The following is a 19306-nucleotide window of genomic DNA, read 5'->3' on the forward strand; positions in this document are numbered from 1 at the left end:
AGAGTTTTATTATGGCTTCACAGAAAATCAGAACATACAAATAACCAGCTGCAGAGAGTCTAGTTTCAAGGAAAACTAGGTAAAATATGTTGAGAAACTACCACATTCAGCATCAGAGTGCCTGACTTTTGGACCCTTGGCTCTCAGGATGACACCTAGATGCTGAGTAAGATACCTTGGAATAATAGCCCAAGAATCTGTACATGTAGTACACAAAGCTGCTTCAAGTAGGTGGTCAGGGATGCTTTGGACATGGCTGTGCTACAACCAAGCCACTCTCCATAATTAAGTGGCTCATTCATGGATTTTAAGGTTTTTTCCCTCTGCCTGGAATTAGCCCTTTTTCAAAATGCAGACACGGGGCCAGACTTTTAAAATATGGCTGGAGAAATTTCCTTTTACCAATCTCTCACCACGTAGCAGTTCAGCAGCTTGACCAGTGAGCTAGATTCAACTCCTTCATGACCAAAGGGGAAGAAGGTAACTAAATCCCGACCTCCCGAACAGTACACTCAACACACCCCGTCAGCAGGAACCTATCAGGGCATTGATGGCACAGTTACATCTTGACCACCCTCACCTGGGACACTCAAATACATGGCCCATGGGCCAGAGCTCCATTTAAGCCCAGGTCTGGGCCTTTAGAACCTGTTAGAGTTCTCTAGTAGATATGTGCATGTGTGGTTTGGTCTCCTGCCTTGTTTCTCAACTCTTGTTTCTGTAGCTCTATTTCCAGCTGTGGCCTTATCTTCGGCTGCTCTTTGTTCAATCTTTAGACCTGTTTTGTTGCTTCATCTTGTCTAGGACTGCCAGTGGAGCTGCCCTTTGCTGGTATTGTGGGAAAGTGCTCTGGGCCACTGAGTACAGTGCCTGTGGTGTGGCTACCGTCAGCTCCAGGCTTTTCCTCCCTTGAGTAGCAGCCCTGCTGCTGCCGCTCCCTAACAGCAATAGTGCTAATGATAATAGCATCAATAGCGATAAATGTAATGAAAAGGAGAGAGATGAATAAAACCCCAGAAAAACAAGTGATGCACAGCACAACTAATGCCTAGCCAGTAGTTGGCGACTGGGGTTAAACCACGACAAGTGTTTAATTTGCGTTCATCTGACATTGAAGGTAAGCAGGGATTCTACGTGGCTGGTATGGACCGGGACTGTAACAGGGCTTTCTTTGCTCTATCCAGCTCATGGCCTGCCAGCCCCCAGCCTCGGGAGCTCTCCAGCTCCACTATAACCAGACACCCAGCAGCTGACGGTGCTGTCCCAGTGATGTGTCACCCCAGTCACCATCACCTTCCAATGCTTCGGGTGTTGATAATAGACTCAGTTCCAGCTGTTCTTTATTCATGCATGGAAGCTGCCTTTCACTCCACAGTCAGAGCCTGGCAGCAAATGTTTGCATTTTCACACAGAGTGAATATTGTGTGTCGGGGTACTCGGTGCTTGGATGGCTGCCACAGGATTTATCTTTACCCACAGCATTCAGGCCGTGGAGTTCCTTTTTGTTTTTCGGTTTCTACTTGAAGGGTCAGACAGTCACAGGTGCGCACCACCCCGCGACAGCCTCTCCCCTTCACCCCGCGTCTGCCCCGGTAAGGGATGACGAGCAGCCGGCTCCGACCAGCGCCGGCGACGCTCAGGGACGGCCGTACGCCGCTCCCCGGCCGCCCATCCCTCCTCGGAGCCCGCGGCCCTTCCTCAGCCTCGGCGCGGCACCGGGAGCTCTCCGTGCCCGCTCCGGCGGCGGCCCGAAGGGCGGGCCAGGCGGGTGCGGGGAGGGGTCGCGCCTTCCCAGCGCCCCCGGAGGAAGTGACATGCTGACGGCGGGAAGGGAAGGCGAGGGGGGCCGTGTTCCCGGAGTGGAGGCGCCCGGCGGGTGGAGCCTGGCTGCCCCGCCCGAGCCGCCCTCCCGCTCCCGCCGCGTGCGAAGTGGCGGCAGGCGGCGCGGCTCTGCGGCCGCCCGCTCCCGGCGCCCCCCTGCTCCCGGCGCCCCAGCGCGGCACGCGTGCCCCGGCCCGCCGGCGCCAGGTACGTGCTCTCCCCGTGGCGCCCTCCTCCTCCGCCCGCCGTGCTGCCCCGGGCGGAAAAAGCGGCCCCGAGCCTGCCCCTCCCCGGCGCGCCGTGGCGGCGAGGCGAGGGACCGCCAGGCGCCGGCGGGGCGTGCGGGAGAGGCGGGCTGCGAGTACAAGTTCCTGATTATTCGTCGCCGGGCAGGGTCTCCCCCGCCGCCCGGACCCGCGCCGTTTCTCCCGCGGCCGCCGAGAATTTTCCTGCCGCCTGCGGGCCCCCTTTGTGTGGCGAGCGCTGCCCGCGCCGGGGTTTCCGTGGAAACGGCGGAGCCACGGCGGCCCGGCCCCGCCGAGCCCCCTCCGCCGGGCCCCCTCCGCCGGGCGGGCGTGCCGCCCCTGCCGCTCTGCTGCGGGGCGGGCGGGATTGCCCCGGGAACGGGGCGGGCGGTGGCCGGGCGCGGGGCGGGCGGGATTGCCCCGGGCACGGGCCGCTGCCATCGGCCGCTCGCTGCCCCGGGGCGCCGCTCCGCAGCGGCGTGCCCCGGCGGGTCCGGAGCGGGCGGGCTCGGTGGCGGCGGCTGCTCCGGCCGCCGTGCCCGGCAGTCCGTGAGCTGAGGCGCGGAGAGGGGCGGTCTGCCTCCCTGGGGATGCGCTCCCGTGTTGTAGGCGCTCTGCCTTTCACCTGTCGGCGTCTGTTCATAAAGATATTTAAACCGAGTCAAGTAATGGCCGCGAACTGACTTAAGGTGTGTCACCGTGTGGTGAGCATTATTTAAATAACAAGTGATGCTTTTTAGGATTTATTTCAACAAGTGAGCACTCACTCGAATGGCTGAAAAGACAACCCACGAAAGAGTCTTTTACAACAGTATCACCCCAAGACTTGCCTTGTAACACGTTTTTAAAAGTCATGTTTTAAGTCTCTATGCAGATATTTAAGAATGATGTATTTATGCAGCTGCTTGTGTGGGAGAGAGCAATTTTGCTGCTGCATGAAAACTAGAAATGCTTTACAGGAAGGTAGAAGGATGCCAGAAACCCTCAAACAAAGGAAAAAAAAAATCCCCAAGCATTTATTTAAAAACAGTGATGCCTCTGGCCTGGGAAGTTGTACCAGGCGATTGTAGCTTCAGCTTGTACTGATAATGACTTTACACTAGAGTGAGTAGCAAAAGAATTAAAAACTGATGGTGTAGTTGTGAAACAAGCGGAAATTTGCGGCCTTTTTGTCTCTGACTGTTCATGTGAGGGATAAGGTTGGTGCAGACGTACAGAGGTCTGTTTATAGATGCCAGGACTACTTCTGTGTAAAGACTGACTGCATGGATCCGTAGAATAGTTAATGTGCTCTAAATGTTGGCTGTCATTTTCCTTCTCTAGCTGCTTATATCTGATACAATGCTGTGGTTTTTCAAATACTATGGATTAAAACACATATTTATTCACTTTAGAAATCTGTGTAAATGTTACATGTAGCTTTGCTCTTCCTTATTAATGTTTTGCATTGACAATGCCTGAATAAGCTGTATGCAAAAATGAGACTTTAACTGTGTTTTATGGATGGTGGGGCCAGGTTTCATGTGGAAGAATATATTGGGAAGCCTGCAGAGATCAGAGAACATACTGCAAGCTGCTTATGGATGAAGGTTGCACTTAAGTAAAGTTTAGTTGTTTTGTTGGCAGGCAGTTTAACAAATTTTAGTAAGTGCTTCACAACAAGGTGCATGTAACATATTTTAGGAGTGGAGAAACTGTACAGAGAGGCTAGCACTTGCTCAGAGGCACAGAACAGAGAATGCTGTGCCCAGAGTACAGTAGTTAACTGTTTCTTGAAACTCAGTAGGTGTGATTTTGGTGGGGAGGTGGTTCTTACAGTGTCCTGCTGTGTCCCGCTGAAATGCAGAGGCGCTGTGGCAGTGTTCATCTCTCGAGTGAGGGGTGCTCTCCTGGAGTGACGGCTGTACATCACCCACAGTTTAATGGACTTACTGTACCATAACAGAGAAGAGTTTTGTAGGAGAAGGGCTCCTACAGAGATGAGACTCTTACCTGATGGATGAGAATCCTACAGCTGTACTCTGCTGTGCTGAAAGGGGTGGATTGCTTTTTCTGTTGTGTATCCTTGATTTTATTGCTGGAAGGTGAAGACTGGGAATAATACTCCTTCGAATCTTTTTTTGCAGGAAGATACTGTCACAGCTGTGCTGAGAGTAGCAAAGTACTATTCTTGTGTTGCAGATGAGTACTTACTTAGAACTTGTACTAGTAATTTGGTCTCAAACTTTAAGAATTCGGATTTTCACTGCTTGATGTGGAATGCCGCCTCCCTAACTAATGGAATCACTACTACTGCTGTGAGTGTGTCCTGATAAGGGAGCAGATGAGCAGGAGGGCAGCAGTGCATAGTAGGGCACTGTGCATGTACTTTACTCAGGAAAGGCTTTTGCAGCTGTGGGCCTCACTTATTAGGGAAGACGTTTTAGCAGTCAAGGCAGCTGTCTCATCAGGTGTGTTTCATTCAGCTGTACTGATTGCAGCGGGCATTTTGTAAGGGAAGTAGAAATGTGACAGAACAGTACCCTGTGTGCTTTGCTGCCTTTCAGCACTGGTATGTGGCAGCTGAGAATATGTTTTTTCCCTGAACTGCTTTGTCTGTGGGGTGGCCTTGCCCAGTGATTCATTTTCAGGTGTTGGGGAAAGTTTGCTCACCAGTCTGTTGTTTGGTGGTCTTGGGCTCATTCACATCTGACTGTGGTGAGTACCCTGATCACCTCTGACTAATGCTTGTGTGCTGCTCAGAAACTGCTGACTCACTTCGTTTTCATGCTTTTCCCCTATCCTCCTCCAGTGCCTGGAACTAGAGGGGAGGTAGGGTCCAAGGTAAGGTCAGAGACGGAAGAAACAGAAATGAATGAGAGTAACTGTGTGTTTGGCAAGGATGAAGGTGCTGCAAAGACCCCTCATTGATAATGTGAGAAAAATATGATAGCTGTAATGGATTTGCTGAAAAGGCACGTAAGGTATGTGTTAGAGACCGAGCAGAGCAGTGCAGTAACTGCAGTGAGCCCACCAGGACCACAGTGCACTAGGAGACTAGAAGGACCTGTGTTGTGGCCCTTCTAGTGGTCTGTTCTTCAACTTGAACTTGAAGCCTTTTTACTTCTTGTGCCACTGTTTTGACCTTCTGCTCTTCTGTCTGTCGTGTTATATTCTGCCACAAAGAGCCTTACACTAAAATCGTTTTCTGCTTCTTGCAAAAGGGCTGACCTGGCTTGAGGTTTCTACTGTAGCATAAATAACAGGAACAGGGAAAGGCAATTAACCAGTTCTAGGCTGAAAAGGAGTCACAGATAGAGGTCACTGAGAAAGGGTTTACTTGCCAGAAGGCTGGTAAGGAGTTGCAGGCGAAGACAAGCATGCTGATTTCAATTGCATATGGGATTGTTTATTAACATCTGAAAAACCTCTGATGTGCACTAGATTTCCTTGTCGTTTAACTTTGTTGTTAAATTTCAGTCATGTTTTTCCAGCAGGATCCAGGTGGATGTAAAGGTTTGTCCGTGCTGGTTCAGCTGCAGATAATGCAGATAATGATTTTCACCTATTGGAAAAAGGATAAGACTCGACTTAACACCTGCTGTTAAAGACACGGAAAGAAACATATTTGGGGGGAGTCTATATGTGGAAATGGCACGTGATTTCAAGTGACAGCTACTTTGTGAAAGTTAAACTGTGTCCTGCTTCTCTCCCTGTCTCCACATTACCCGTGTCTTCACACATTGTTGTTTGCCTCTTCTTACCATGTTTTTGAGCATTTTAGAAAATACTATTTCTCCAGATACTGCTTTGCACTTCTGGAAGGTCTAGAAGCATTCTGCCTGCAAGCAGACTACAGTTGCACTTGAATCATTTATGAGGCTCCCCCCTTCAAGTCACAGGTTAATTCTGTGATTCTGTCTCACTGTATGTTTTTTACATGCCTGTGCCTCTGAGTGTGTGCATAAATATTGCGTTTCACCCAAGAAAGAGACAGAGAAAAGCTTAATTTTGAATTTAAGCCTTGTAAAAGTATCTCCAAAATATTTAAAGTAATCAGGAGAAATACTCAAAGCCAGGCCTTTAAAAGGGCCTGGGCACGTGCAGTTGTTCAGTGATGTAGAAAATCCAGGTAGGTGTTAATGTATCTAATGATTAGTTGACTGCAAAATTTATGAAAATGTTCCTGAATTCTTAGCTGCATGTTTAGGAACTGTTATCTGCACACTTGTCATCCAGTAAAGTAAATGGAGTCAGATCAAACTGTCTCTGAATGATCTTGCTGGAGTTTAAGGAGGTTTTGACTAGCCCTGGCTTTAGGTGCTGAGAATACAAGATCATTGATTAGTTACATCACATTTGGCAGTTTCAGAATCATAATGTTTGCTAAACATCAAGGACAATTGAAACTTGTTGAAAGATTTCTTTTGGCTTCAGCAGGGTTTGAACTGGGTCCAAAATGAAACCTCCCTTTATTACAAGGCTTGATAAATCTGGTGCCTGTGTTAAAGGCTTTTTATTCTCTGAAGTTCTCAAATTAAATCAGGCTGTTAGGGGACTGATGGTCAGGGAGAATGAGGAGGGTGGAAGTATTCTTAGCTCATGCTGTGGCAAAATAATTTTGAACACTCACGTTATGAGGCATAGGTGAGTGAAAACTGGTGTAGAATGGGACTGCTGATATCTGGGTAAAGCTGTCACCATGTTGCTTTGGGTTTTTACCTGGCATCTGGATGTCTGGTTGTTTCCTGTGTAGGTGCATCTGAGCCTTTCACTGTAGCTGGCATTGTATTTTTTGGAACCATGCCATCCGCATCTCAGCTATGGTTTTTTTTTTTAAAGTATTGGGTGTTAGCTCTTTTGGGTAGGAGTTGGTTTTCTTTGAGTAATAAATCTGGAAGCTTCATTCTTTGGTTAAACTGTTTTCTACAGAAAGAACCATTAGACAATATTTAGTAAACAGGTATTAATATCCTCTGTATCTCTGTCTTGATGTGGCTACATCTTTTGTTTGCATTGTGATTTCCAGTTTTGGGATGTGAATTTTCATAAAGGAGAAATTCAGCTACTTCATACTCTTCAACGTCATGTGATAAAATACAGACAAATCAAATCAATACTTAGATGTGAAAAAAAGGTCTTGTGAGTCTTTTTCTGCTTAATGTTTCTTTAGTATTCAAAGAGCATACTAATGTTGCTTCATATTAATTAAAAATATGCAAATGCCTTAGCTGAAGGAGACTGTCTCCTGTCACAGAAGATACAAAAACCTAGCAGCTCACTTGGAGCTGTAATCAGGTGAATGGCACTTTTTGTTTCCAGCAGAGTTAACAATGTCTTGTGATTTGTCCTGGAAGCTTTTGGATTCCCAGCTGGAGAAGGTCAGTGCCGGTGGCTCATACTGTGTGGCTTGGGAGCACAGAGAGCGGGGTCTGTGCCATGTGCCTGTTGCAGCATGGGCAGCAGGGCTCAGCCCCACCAAGTGGGAGGACACGGGTGTCTCCAGCAGCTTGGAAAGAGGCACCACGTTAGAAGGGGTCACACTGGGGCTGTGGGGACAGCAGAACATTTGGTACCAGCCCACAGCGCAGTGGTGGAAGTCACACTTGAAACCAGCAGTGCTGTCACCGTGGTGTATTTCTCAGTTCAGCAACACATGCCCTATCTCTGCCACTTTCCACAGTTTATTTTTTTTAAGATTCTTGCTGCCGCAAATTCTGTGTTATTCTGTAGTTGCATTTTTCTTTTTTATGTAAACAAAACAACAAAACCACACTAGTTAGGAATTAGACTCCTAGGAAAAGGCTTAAAGACATTGCCCAAAGTTACTAAAATGTAAATCACAATTCCAGAAAATATAAAGAAGTCTTCATATACGAGGAAAGAAAGTTACCCTTTTCCCAGTGCTAATGATTTTCATCTTCCAGTTGAGGTCTTTATAGCATCTGTTAATGCCTTTGATTCCTTCTTGGGTAAGAATAACAGGAACAATGTTTATTTGTGTGCACACACACATAAAACTGCCCAATTGGTGCTAAAGTTGTAACTTGTAGTTTATGGTACAGAACCATCCAAGTTGCTGAATATTTGACTAATATTTCTTGAGGAACGGAGAAGGGAAGGGAAAGCAGAGTGCATTACACAGAGTGCATCAGCACATAACATCCTGGGTTGTACAGGAGCATTGATGCCTATTGCATCATCTGCTTCCCTGCGAGGCCCTTGCAGGATGTGTCCATTCCCTCTCTGCTCTCTGTGTGTGGCCTTTAAAAAGGTGTTGCAAGGAAAATGTGAACACGGGCAAGAAGGCAAATAAAGGAATATGAGAAGTACCATTTTTGTAATGAAAGCCGGAGCCTGGGGAAGTAGCAGGTTGTGGTTCTGGTGTTGACTGTTCTGTGGACTTGCCATGTAACTTTCACAAACTCTCTGCCCGGGGAGGCAAGAGAGTAGCAGCAGCAGGGATCTTGCCAGGTTTATTTCACTAGTGTCTTCTGAATGGCTGTAGCTTTTCCTATCAGAGGGGATGGATAAATACAGGAAAAAAACTGGCAAAATCCACACTGCTTTCTAACCCTGTATACGTGAAGGATTTGGTTTTGCACAGTGAAATGGACTTGCTCATGTTACTAAGTCTGCTGAGAGGATATGAAACTCTTTGCCTGGATACAACTGCTTATGTGTGTCTGTTGCAAAACTGGAGTTAAGAGGTGATACTTCCATAATCTAACTTTGCAATTCATTGTGGGTAAGAATAGGAGGATTAAATATTTGAAGCCTTGAAGTAAACGTGATCCATGTTTTTGTTGCCTCACACAAATGTGGTTTGGATGTGGGGGAAGTATTTTGTCTGTTGAGACTATATAAGCAGTTCCTGTACCTTGTACTGATCCTTTGTGTTGTGAGTGTAATTTACAGTTTTTAAAACAAGGTGAGGGCAATCAGTGGCATAAGCTATGAATCTTCATAGGAGAGGCCTTCTTTCCAAAGCTTGTCTCTTACCAAGAGAATGGTTGGACTCCCAGCACAGTGTTAAAAAACCAACCTTGGTTTTATACCAGCTCCTGAATAATCCTTTGTCAGCCTTCTTCCATACCCCTGTTTATTTGGGCTCTTTTAAAAGAAATATTTTTATAATAACCACTGAAGAACTCAGTAGCTACTCTTGTGTTTGATCTGTTCCTGAAATGCCCAGTGTGGAAGTGATCAGTGTGCCCTTCACGCTGGGGAAGTATTACAATTCAGGTGACAATCCTGCTGTTCTGTCCCTGCTGCCTGTTTCAATGCGTTAATTTCCTGTGTAAGGAGTCTTGGTGTAGATCTCTCCCTTGAGAGATTTTTCTTAGGCTGTGCATTGAGGATCAATGCCCTAACTGACTCTGATCTGTGTACTTGAAATGAAGAGTTTCCCCAATTGGTCCATGACTGTTCTGTACAAAATTTCAAAATTTCATGTATCATCAATGCAAAAGTATCTCTACTTAGACATACATACGTGTATTTATATTTGCTAAGGTTTTGTTTGTCGTGAACATTCAGAATCAATAATTTCACAAACCACCTGTACTTTTGCAGAATGCCATAAATCACTGAAGGGACGTTGTGCAAGTATGTTTCTGGGGGGTTGTTTTTTTATAGAGTGCCAGATGATAGTAACATGTGGGTCTGGTTACCTTTGATTAAGCACTTAATGCTGTCCATGAAAACAACTATTAAATTGTCTGTGAGCATGTGATATAGTTGCACGTCCTACACCCTTCGTGGTTATTCACCTCAGTTATTTTTGAGGAACTATCCAGGTTGCTTTTGTTTGTGTGACAGCATAGCCCACATCCTGCTTAGATTCTCAGTATACTTTCTTGTAATTTTTTTTGCTCTTTAGTCCTGCTGTCTTGCTTAGTCCCTAAATTTTGTCTGTGGTGCTGTCCTTGTCAGTGCAAGTGACTTTTTAGATAAATGGACCCAGTTAAAGTAATAAAGTAAAAAAGGGAACAGGAGGACTCAGTGGTCCCCACGACTGAACTCTGATACTCTGATAAACTCATCTACGTCTTGAGTATCTTAATGCAGCTCTTTATTTTATTTTTTCCCAAGCAAATTGCAGATAATTGTGTTTTATATATATTTATATACATATATATGAATGTATTAAGGTACAGAAATCTGTGTGGGAAACAGTTGAACAGCAGCACTTGGCATTTTGGAGAGAAGCAACTTGCCTTCCAGTGCTATTTTTGTGAGCTTCATGTTCTGCATCCGAGATAACTGATGTACTTTACCCTGATGTATTTTTTTGAGGATCTCTTTAGAAGCTTGGAACAGAAGTGCTTGACTTCAAGGGTTTTATTCTTTCCAAATAAATGCCTCCTCTCAACATCAAGCCCAGCAGTCTCTAAATGTTGCATCGCCAAGGAGTTTTATATTGACATGTGTTTAAGTTCATCTCCCTCCTCCCTGAATATTTCATGCTTCTGGAAAAAGGAGCAGGACTGAACTGCTTTACCAGAACTTGAGCAGTTGCTTCCCATCTTTTCCACTCTTTCCCAGACTATGCATGCCTCTCTCCTAGCTGCTGTCATCCTCCTCACCTTGCTGTGTAAACACTTCACTGTGTTGGGACAAGCATTGAGTCTAATGGGAGCTCTGCTATGCGTTTTGCCAGTAAGGTATGTGTACACAGAGGACTTGTGTCCTGGCAGGCAGGCAGAGTTTGTGTAGCTGTTCTCCCTACATTAGATCACAGCAGGAAGAAAATTTAAAAGGAAGAAGGGGAAAGCATTATGCTGCAATAGCCATTTGAAAACTCGCAGATTACTTATGTTTCTTCAGTTTACACTCTGTTACGCAAATTATCTCTCTGCTCGCTAGAAGATGAACATGAGTCAGTTTTACCGCAAGTATATGAATTTGAAATTCTGAGTCTTGCTGGTAGATGGTATTCATTCTTCAGCTTTTGAAACAGCCAGACTGACTGATCTCTCCATTGTAACAATGTGTGGCTCAGGAATGCTGGACTCCTCATGAAAATCTAAAAGCATTCCTAAGTTCCCTTAACTTTGGGGAAAGGTCTTAAATGCGCTCAAGTTGTTCCCCAGTTTGAGACTTTTTGGAGAAATTGTGGTGGGTTGACCTTGGCTGACTTCCAGGTTTATTTACCTCAAACTCTTCACTCACTCCCCTTCCTCAGCAGGGCAAGGGAAGAAAATAGGCAAAAAAGTTTGTGAGTTGAGATAAAGACAGGGAGGTCATTCACCAATTACCATCATGGTCGAAACAGACTCTACTTGGAGAAGTTTAATATAACTTATCATCAGGTGATAACAAAGAGGGGCAGTGAAAAAATGCTCTTGTAGTTGCCTTTGTGGGAGGTGGAAAGTGATTCAAACCGTAATTAAGCGCGAGGCAAATAGATAGATAATTCCTCCTCCAGATTTGTCGACTTTTTTGCTCTGGTGTGTACAGATGCAGTCTCCTTGCAGATGAACACATGCATGGACACAACCTCGCTTTTGGTAGCTTGATGCTCACTGACAGAGAGAGAAGAGCAGAGGGGCTTCCTGTGACCTGCTTTGCACATATATTTTGTGTACAGCAGCACTGTTAAAATAGACTCTGATGTATATGCCGTGCTGCTGTCTGTGCTCTTTTCAGAGAATCATAGAAGCAAGGAGGTAGGAAAATTGAGTCTAACCTGTGACGGAGCACCACCATGTCAACCAGACCATGGCACTGAGGGCCACGTCCAGTCTTCCTTTAAACACCACCAGGGTCAGTGACTCCTGGGCAGCCCATTCTAATGTGTCATCACCGCTTCTGTGAAGAAATTACTCTGGACATCCAATCTGAACCTCCCCTCATACAGCTTAAGACTGTGTCCTCCAGTCCTGTCTCTGGTTACCTGGGAGAAGAGGCTGGCTACACGCTCCTTTCAGGAGTTGTAGAGAGCCATGAGGTCACTCCTGAGCCTCCTTTTCTCCAGGCTAAACACCCCCAGCTCCCTCAGCCACTCCTCACAGGACTTGTGCTGCAGACCCTTCCCCAGCTCTGCTGACCTTCTCTGGACACGCTCCAGGACCTCAGTGTCCTTCTTGCAGTGAGGGACTCAGAAGTGGATGCAGTACTCAGTTTTGGCCTCACCAGTGCCAAATACGGGGGGTTTGGTCGCAACTGAGACTGACTTAAAAGGCACTACTGAAACTGTTTAATCGGACCTGAGCATATTTTCATAACAGTCTTTGTAACTCATCCATCCAAGAATCTGGTTTAGATGAGAAAATGCAAGACTAGGAATCATCATAATCTGGTTAGTTGTTTTTAAGTTGCAGCAAAGCATTGAAGGACTAAATCAAAGAGTAGATGTAAGTGAAAGCTTTCTTGTGAGCTTGAAATATGTACTGAAAAAAAAGGTATAGTGCTGGCTTGCCTCTCTTTCTAAGTTTGTGATATCAGCTCAATCTGGATGCTGTCAGACATGTACCATGTTGCTCTGAGAACTTTATATTACTACATGAACTTTGGAAACGGTGGGTGACAGTTCTTTGCTTCGTTCGTGCGCTTTCTTTAAAAGTGCGAACAGTTGTGTTCTTTATGAAATCTCTAGTTGCAGTCTCAAAACACTGACTTGGAAGTATGAAATAGAACTGTTCATTGGCAGCAGCCTCTGCTGACACAGAGTTCTTCACTTAGAAGCCTATCACTCCTGTGTCCTTCTGGTCAGTTAGTCTGAGCAGAAGGAAGTGCTGAGAGTAGCTGAAGTACAAAACAGAGTGGATCTTGTTGAAGAATGGAAATTGGAGGGAAAAGACTTAGAATGAATAGTCGTGTAATTTGCTTTTAAACCTGAACATGCGACCTCTTAGTCGCATGAATAGATGCTTGTTGACTTGATCCCTAAACAGACATTTGAGGTTTGAGTCTTTTGTTCTGTATCCAAAGGAAAACTGCTATTAAAGAATGTCCCTATCTGGTTTAGATACTCTAGCTAGCCATTTTCTCATAATTATTTAAGGCGTGTTTGATAGAAGAGAGCTTCTTGGCAGCATTCTGATCTTAATAGCTTCTGAGAAAATGCATTGATTAGCCCTTTTTTTTTTTTTAAGATTGCTGTAATTTTCAGTCATTATCTATAAGGAAATCACTAATTTATTAAACCAGCATCATGGATTAAGACTTAAAGACTCTTTTATCACTTAAACTGGTGTTATGTTGATGTTACCCATGAGGACTTTTAGGAAGACAGAGAGTAAATGTAAGGTGTTCCTGTGGACTCTTTAAACCTGTTTCTACAGCTCATTCATAACATCAGAACTGATTCTTTTTGTCACTTGTACCAAGAAAAAAATTGCTTTCTTGGAGTTTGCATAATGAAAACAGTCCAAAAAACTCTTAAAAGGATGAGCTTATGTCTGAGAAACAGAAACTTAGCGACCGTTCCCTATACCATGTTTAGGTTGCACATTTTTTAGGGGAAAAGAAAAAGAAAAAATTTCTCTTTGTAGTCCCTACTTTCTGGGAAAGAATTTAAGCAGTGCCTGTCATTTCTTGTTCCTTTTGCAAGCAACTTTGGTTTGATGCCTTTGAATAGTACTGCTTAAGTAGATTTAGTTTGCCTTAAAACAGCTCTCTGAAGCTTTACCAAATTGCAGTTTGATGGCTGAAGTAGGAAAATGAGGAATTAATTACTTTCAGACATTTCATTGTGGCTTAATAAAACTGCAAGGCAATAATTATGTTTTATCAGGGTTATCTCATATTTATTTATTTTATTTCTGTGAAATTTTATTTTAAAGACCCAGCAAGAAGTAAGTGATTTATGTAAATGCAACATTTTAATAAAGTTTGACATCTATTATAACAAAAAGGTAACAAAAAAATTACTGGATTAATTGGTGGACAAAAAGACTAATTATTTTTGTTACAAAGTCTGTGTGTCAGCAGCCTCCTACAGTAGATTAATGTTGATTGTATCAAATAGTGAGTTTTCAGGTCTTCACTAAGTAAACAGTGCTCCAGTCTTTATTTGTGGCTGCTGTTTTTATCCCATGTCTTACTGATCCCTGGGAATTAGGTTAGTGTGATTTTGTGGGATAAAATTGAACAGGCAGACTGGCACAAAAAACCCTTCTGATCAGTTTTAGCCAAGGACAGTAGGATAAACCCAGTCATTAGGGGTTTGGACACTGCAGAGTCTTTGAAACATCCACTTGCAGGTAGCTGGTTGCTTCTATTCTGACTGTTTTAAAGAAGGTTGCTGCCTTTTTAATTGTTTGATTTTGTCTTCTGGGTGTTCGATGGAAAGGTTGGAGAAGAAACACAGCAGTGGTTCCTACTAGACAACATTTCTCATTCTGCTTACCCTTCAAAAACAAAGCCTTTGGTCAAAGCCCAAGCTAGTAAATTGTCTGCCGCCCTAAGAATCATATTTTTAATAGTCAGGTTTGTTAAAGCTGAAAGGCTTTTTGCGAGTATCATGGCAATGGTTACTGCAATGAATAGAGGCCTCTTCTGCCATTCTGAGCTACAGCTGGTGTCAGTTGTGGTACTGAATAGTACAGCAAGATAAAGGGAACAAAAGGGCACATTTTGTCTGCTAATAATAGGCTTGGGACTGCCATAAACTCTTTATATAAATTATACAACAATACTGTTTCTCTTTCCTAAATTTTTCCTCATCTTCCTTGCGGTTGAAAAACTGTCAAAATAACTTCCAAAGCAATTCTTGTGTGTGTTCTCTTTGCTGTGGCGAGCAGAGTCAGCAAAAGGCAGTAAAACAAATGTTTCAGGACACTGATCTGGACTCAGTGCCTCACATAATGGGGTCTCATATATACTAAAAGGATAGGCATAAAGATTTTTTTTTTTGTCAGTTAATTCCCTAGGCTGCTGACAGCCGCTGTTTTGTTATTGCATGTGACCGGCACGTTCAGAAATACTGTCTCAGGGCTTCCTCCCTGGGAAAACTCTTCCAAGCCTCAGAGGGGGAAACGGTGGGGGGGTGGAACAGGATGGCAGAAGCACCTCCTGTCTCAGTGTATTCAGAATACTGGGGGTTGTGTTTGCTGAGAGATGGATGTGTCTTCATTCTAGCAGTGGTGGTAGTGATGGGAGGGGGCGGTCAGTACAATATTTGATAGGTCAGAATACCCTGCAGAGGACATTTCCTCTGAATGCTCAATTGCTAAGGGTGGTCTGGACCTTTCCAAAATTATACAAACATTTCATAAGTAACCTTAGAGTTGATTCCTTCTGGAAACACTGCTGGGTCATGGGTTAGTACTGTTATTGATGTATTATTTCTGGTTTTATGGATTATAACTGACAGAATCAGTTTCAAGAAATAATTGAACAAATTGTGTGTATTTGGCATAGCCAAGCTTTTCTTCTCTTGCCAAAATCAACTGTTATTTGAGTATGAGAGGGGAAGAAGACAATAAAGCTAGAATTAAGGGGCTGCTGTTACCTCTTGTTTGAGGACCATGGCTGGCATAGCTTGTAGAGAAAAGCACATCTCTTAACCAAGCTCCAAAGCTTGCATTTATTTTGGGAGCTGCTCTTGAAGATTAGAGAGGTGACGGTGTATATCTTACGAAGTACAGACAATTCAAATAAAAATATAAGTTCATATCAGAGGCATTACATAGATCAAATCAAAATATTTGCTCGTGTTTTATCAATGAAGACCTTACAGAAGAGTGTTGTAGTCTACTGAGCGGCATCATGCTCACGGGTTTAGCAGAGTTAAGATTGAAATTTAAAATTTTGTTTCCAAAGCCAAATGTAAATTGATCTACAAATACACTAGTTTTTTCTGCTGTTTCTTTTGGAAATACTGACATTAGGCTTTTTCCTACAATAGATTTAACTTTAATTAAAAGTGTAAGCGTGAAGATTGTTTTAAGTCTGTCTATAGAAATAAATGCACTCTGTAACTGCTGATACTATTTGGTTTTGCAGGTTGTCTTCTGAATTTTGTGTCTGAAGGTACCCTCTTGCTTTCTCAGCAAATCATGGACATCGTTGGCTTTCTGAAGTCGCAATTCATTTGCCACCTTCTGATCTGCTACATATTTATAGTGTCAGGACTGATCATTAACTTCATTCAACTCTTTACACTTATACTTTGGCCAATCAACAAGCAACTGTTCAGGAGGATCAACTGCAGGCTGGCTTACTGCATTTCAAGCCGTAAGATTTCATTTTTATTTTAAAGTATTTTCATATTTTATCTTGAGGGAATTGGTAGAAAAATTCTGGATTTCAAAGCCTATCTGCTTTCTACAGCACCTGCACTTGTATGAAGAGATGTATGCCTCGTTGAAATGTATTCTTGTGCTGGAATGTTTTGCACTTTCGTAGTGGGATAGATGCTTTCTTGACTCAGTATGTTGAAGAAAGATTGCCTCTCATTTGGCTATCCATCATGTTTCATTAAACCAGATGAGAAATATTGACCAAATAATGCATCTCAGCAAGTTCAGCTATTATCTGTAAGGCTTACAGTGTTAAGAAGTCACTTCCAATAATGCTTTCAATCTTTTTATCATCCATGATTTTGTTTATGATCATGGTTTAAATGTTTCATGTGCAAATCCTGTTCAGGACTAGGAAATAACAGGACAAAAAAAAGGAAAAATCTTTAATTTCATGTGTTTCTTTTTTAAGCCAGTTATAAACTGTTTTTTCTTTGAATAGGATTTCAGATGTTAAGCTGCATCTGTATGTATTTAGTATATGCATGTAGTTATAATTCAGAATACAGCAGGTAGCCTGTAACCAGTTGAAGGAAGCAGGGATTGCAATGATACTGATTTTTTGGGGGGAGATGAGAACACGAGCTGTAGATAGACCAGACCTTTGAAACTGCTGTGAGATATGACAGTTGACTGGCACTTGATGAAGCAGGTGATTCCAGTGGAATGAGTGAGAGCTGTACCCGTTTGTTTGTTCTCTATTAGTAGGAGTTTGGTGGAATCTTCACCTGACAACAGTGAATTATCAGAGCACGTGCAGTTTCCTTGTTATAATCAGTTTGCTTATATATATGCTTTTAAAGAGCTGCAGCTGCAGTTTCAGCAATTTTATTGCACTGCTAGTTATTACTTCCACATAACTACATGAACTTACAGCTGAAAGAATTCTTCACAGAAACTGTTATAGAAATGCTAATGTACCCACATTCAGTATTTAGGAGTGTGCTGTTGAATGTGTCCACCTTCCAGAGAGATTTCCCCGGGCCTTTCTGAATCTCAAAAGTACTTTCTTAGAAGGAAACTGTTGAAAAATGCATGCTTTTTGTTTTGCTCTAAAGATTATTCAAGTGTGATGTCACTGGCAATGTTGAGTGACTTAGGGATGTTTTCATACTGGGGAAGACAACCCTCCAATACAGCCTTTAACAATTGAGCCGTAGAAATGCAGGAAAATTATTTCTTTCAGGTAACCTTTTCTGTTACTAGGAACCTGAAACAGAAAAACACTGTTAGTACTCATAATAAACTGTGTGAGGTAGAAATCTGTCACATGCCTCACCTTGGAGGCCACTAGGGATTATTTGTCTTTTGTCAGTGACTCTGATGAGCAACTATTCAAAGCAATTTTTTTTAAAACATACTTCTGACTTGAATTTCAAGCGTGTCAGAGTGTATAGGCCCAAATAAATTTGGGATGCTGTTTTATTATTTCTGTCATGGAGAGAGGATGTTCCATCTGAAAAATTTCATTTCTGCTGTGTGTGCGCATGCCCCTGAAGTAGTGAGTTTGCAAGCACTATTCATTTGCATGTACAAACAATGGCATTGAATATGGCCAGGTTTTTACCTTTTGCCTGCCAGCATAGCATATGTTTGAAGCCATGGCATGTAAAAGGTACTGTACAGCTGTATGTAGGTAAATTACTATTTTTCATTCAATACCTTCTGGCCCATTCTTGATTTTGGCTACTTAGTGCAGAGATATCAGCTGCTCTATAGTCTTCAGGCCGAATCCTTCGGTTTAGTTCAGTCTAGTCTGATCTAGGAGATGGGCGAGAGAATAATCCTGCACGGTTGTCCTTGATGAGGCAGATGGCTTTGTACTCAGGTTGCTGCTCTGGTCTTCAGTGTTGATGCCACTGGAATAGCTTGTGCTGTGAGGTTTTTGCCCAGTCATGCTCATAGCAAAGTATGTCTAGGATTAAACCATTTATTTTAGCTTTACGGCAGAGCAAGCTAGCATTTGATTAGTCACCCTTACCTGAGTGATATTTGGAAAGGGGAAAATGGTAGTTAATTTGAAAAAGTATTTCAAAGAACTAAAGATCAGTTAATCAAAATGGATGTGTTTTTGGGGGCCACTGATGTGGTGAGTAATAAGTCAGATCTGTATGGGTCTGATGAAAGTCATGGAAACAGCCTACAGTTGGAGACAATGAGGCTCAGCATTGGAGAATATAAAGAGGCATGTGCTTTTCCAGTGGTGACAAGCGTGATGTTGCCTTGAGAGCCTGATACAGCCTGAGTCACCAAGTCAACCAAGGAGTGAAATAGAGCAGGCATGGTTTAATTGAAAAATGAAATGAAAGCAGCAGTCGTCCTTAGACCCTGCAAGTTCAGTGTTTTCTGTTTGATGTCAAAGGTAGAGATAAATGGCTCCATGAAACTGGAGAGTTACTTTGTCTTCGCTATATGCTCTTTGGGCAAGTTAGGCGTTTTTGTATCTCAAATAGTGGTATTTTCTTATAGTGTTTTTCCTCCTATCTCTTTCCTAATATACGAACGTCATATTCTCACTTCTCCCTGTGCACTGTCTGCTGTCATAATGTATATGGGAAGCTAAAGTGCTATTGTGGTTAATGACTTGTCCTCACTTGAGTAGTGCTGCTTGAGTTGGGGTGCTTCTGTGTTCATGGATCAAAACAGACTAGCTCTTGAGTTAAAAGTGCTCACAGAATCATGGAATCATTAAGGTTGGAAAACACCCTTATATGATTGTCAGCTCAGCACTGCCAAATCCACCACTAAACTCTGTCCCTGAGAGCCACATCTACACATCTTTTAAGTGTTCCCAAGGATGATGACTCAAATCCCGGGAGCCTGTTCCAGTTTTCATGGAGAAAGTTTCCCAAATATCCAATCTAAACCTTTCTGGGTGCAATTTGAATCCATTTCCTCTTGTCCTGTCACTTTTTGCTTGGGAAAAGAGGCCAACCCCCGCTTTGCTACAGCCTCCTTTCAGGTAGCTGTAGTGAATGATAAGGTCTCCCCTGATCCTCCTTTTCTCCCTCG

General features: G+C 43.4%; 1 protein-coding gene across 1 annotated transcript in view; it reads left to right on the forward strand.

Moving 5' to 3' along the window:
- The first annotated feature begins 1973 nt into the window (after positions 1 to 1973).
- The window catches only part of AGPAT4 (1-acylglycerol-3-phosphate O-acyltransferase 4), a 73102-nt gene continuing 55769 nt past the window's right edge, over positions 1974 to 19306 (forward strand). The window contains exons 1-2 of the mRNA XM_066315858.1: positions 1974 to 2028; positions 15999 to 16229. Coding sequence (XP_066171955.1) covers positions 16052 to 16229 — 178 coding nt within the window. The 5' untranslated portion in view covers positions 1974 to 2028; positions 15999 to 16051. The remainder of the gene's footprint in view (positions 2029 to 15998; positions 16230 to 19306) is intronic.

Source organism: Sylvia atricapilla, chromosome 3 (genome assembly GCF_009819655.1).
Source record: "Sylvia atricapilla isolate bSylAtr1 chromosome 3, bSylAtr1.pri, whole genome shotgun sequence".
Lineage (NCBI taxonomy): Eukaryota > Metazoa > Chordata > Aves > Passeriformes > Sylviidae > Sylvia > Sylvia atricapilla.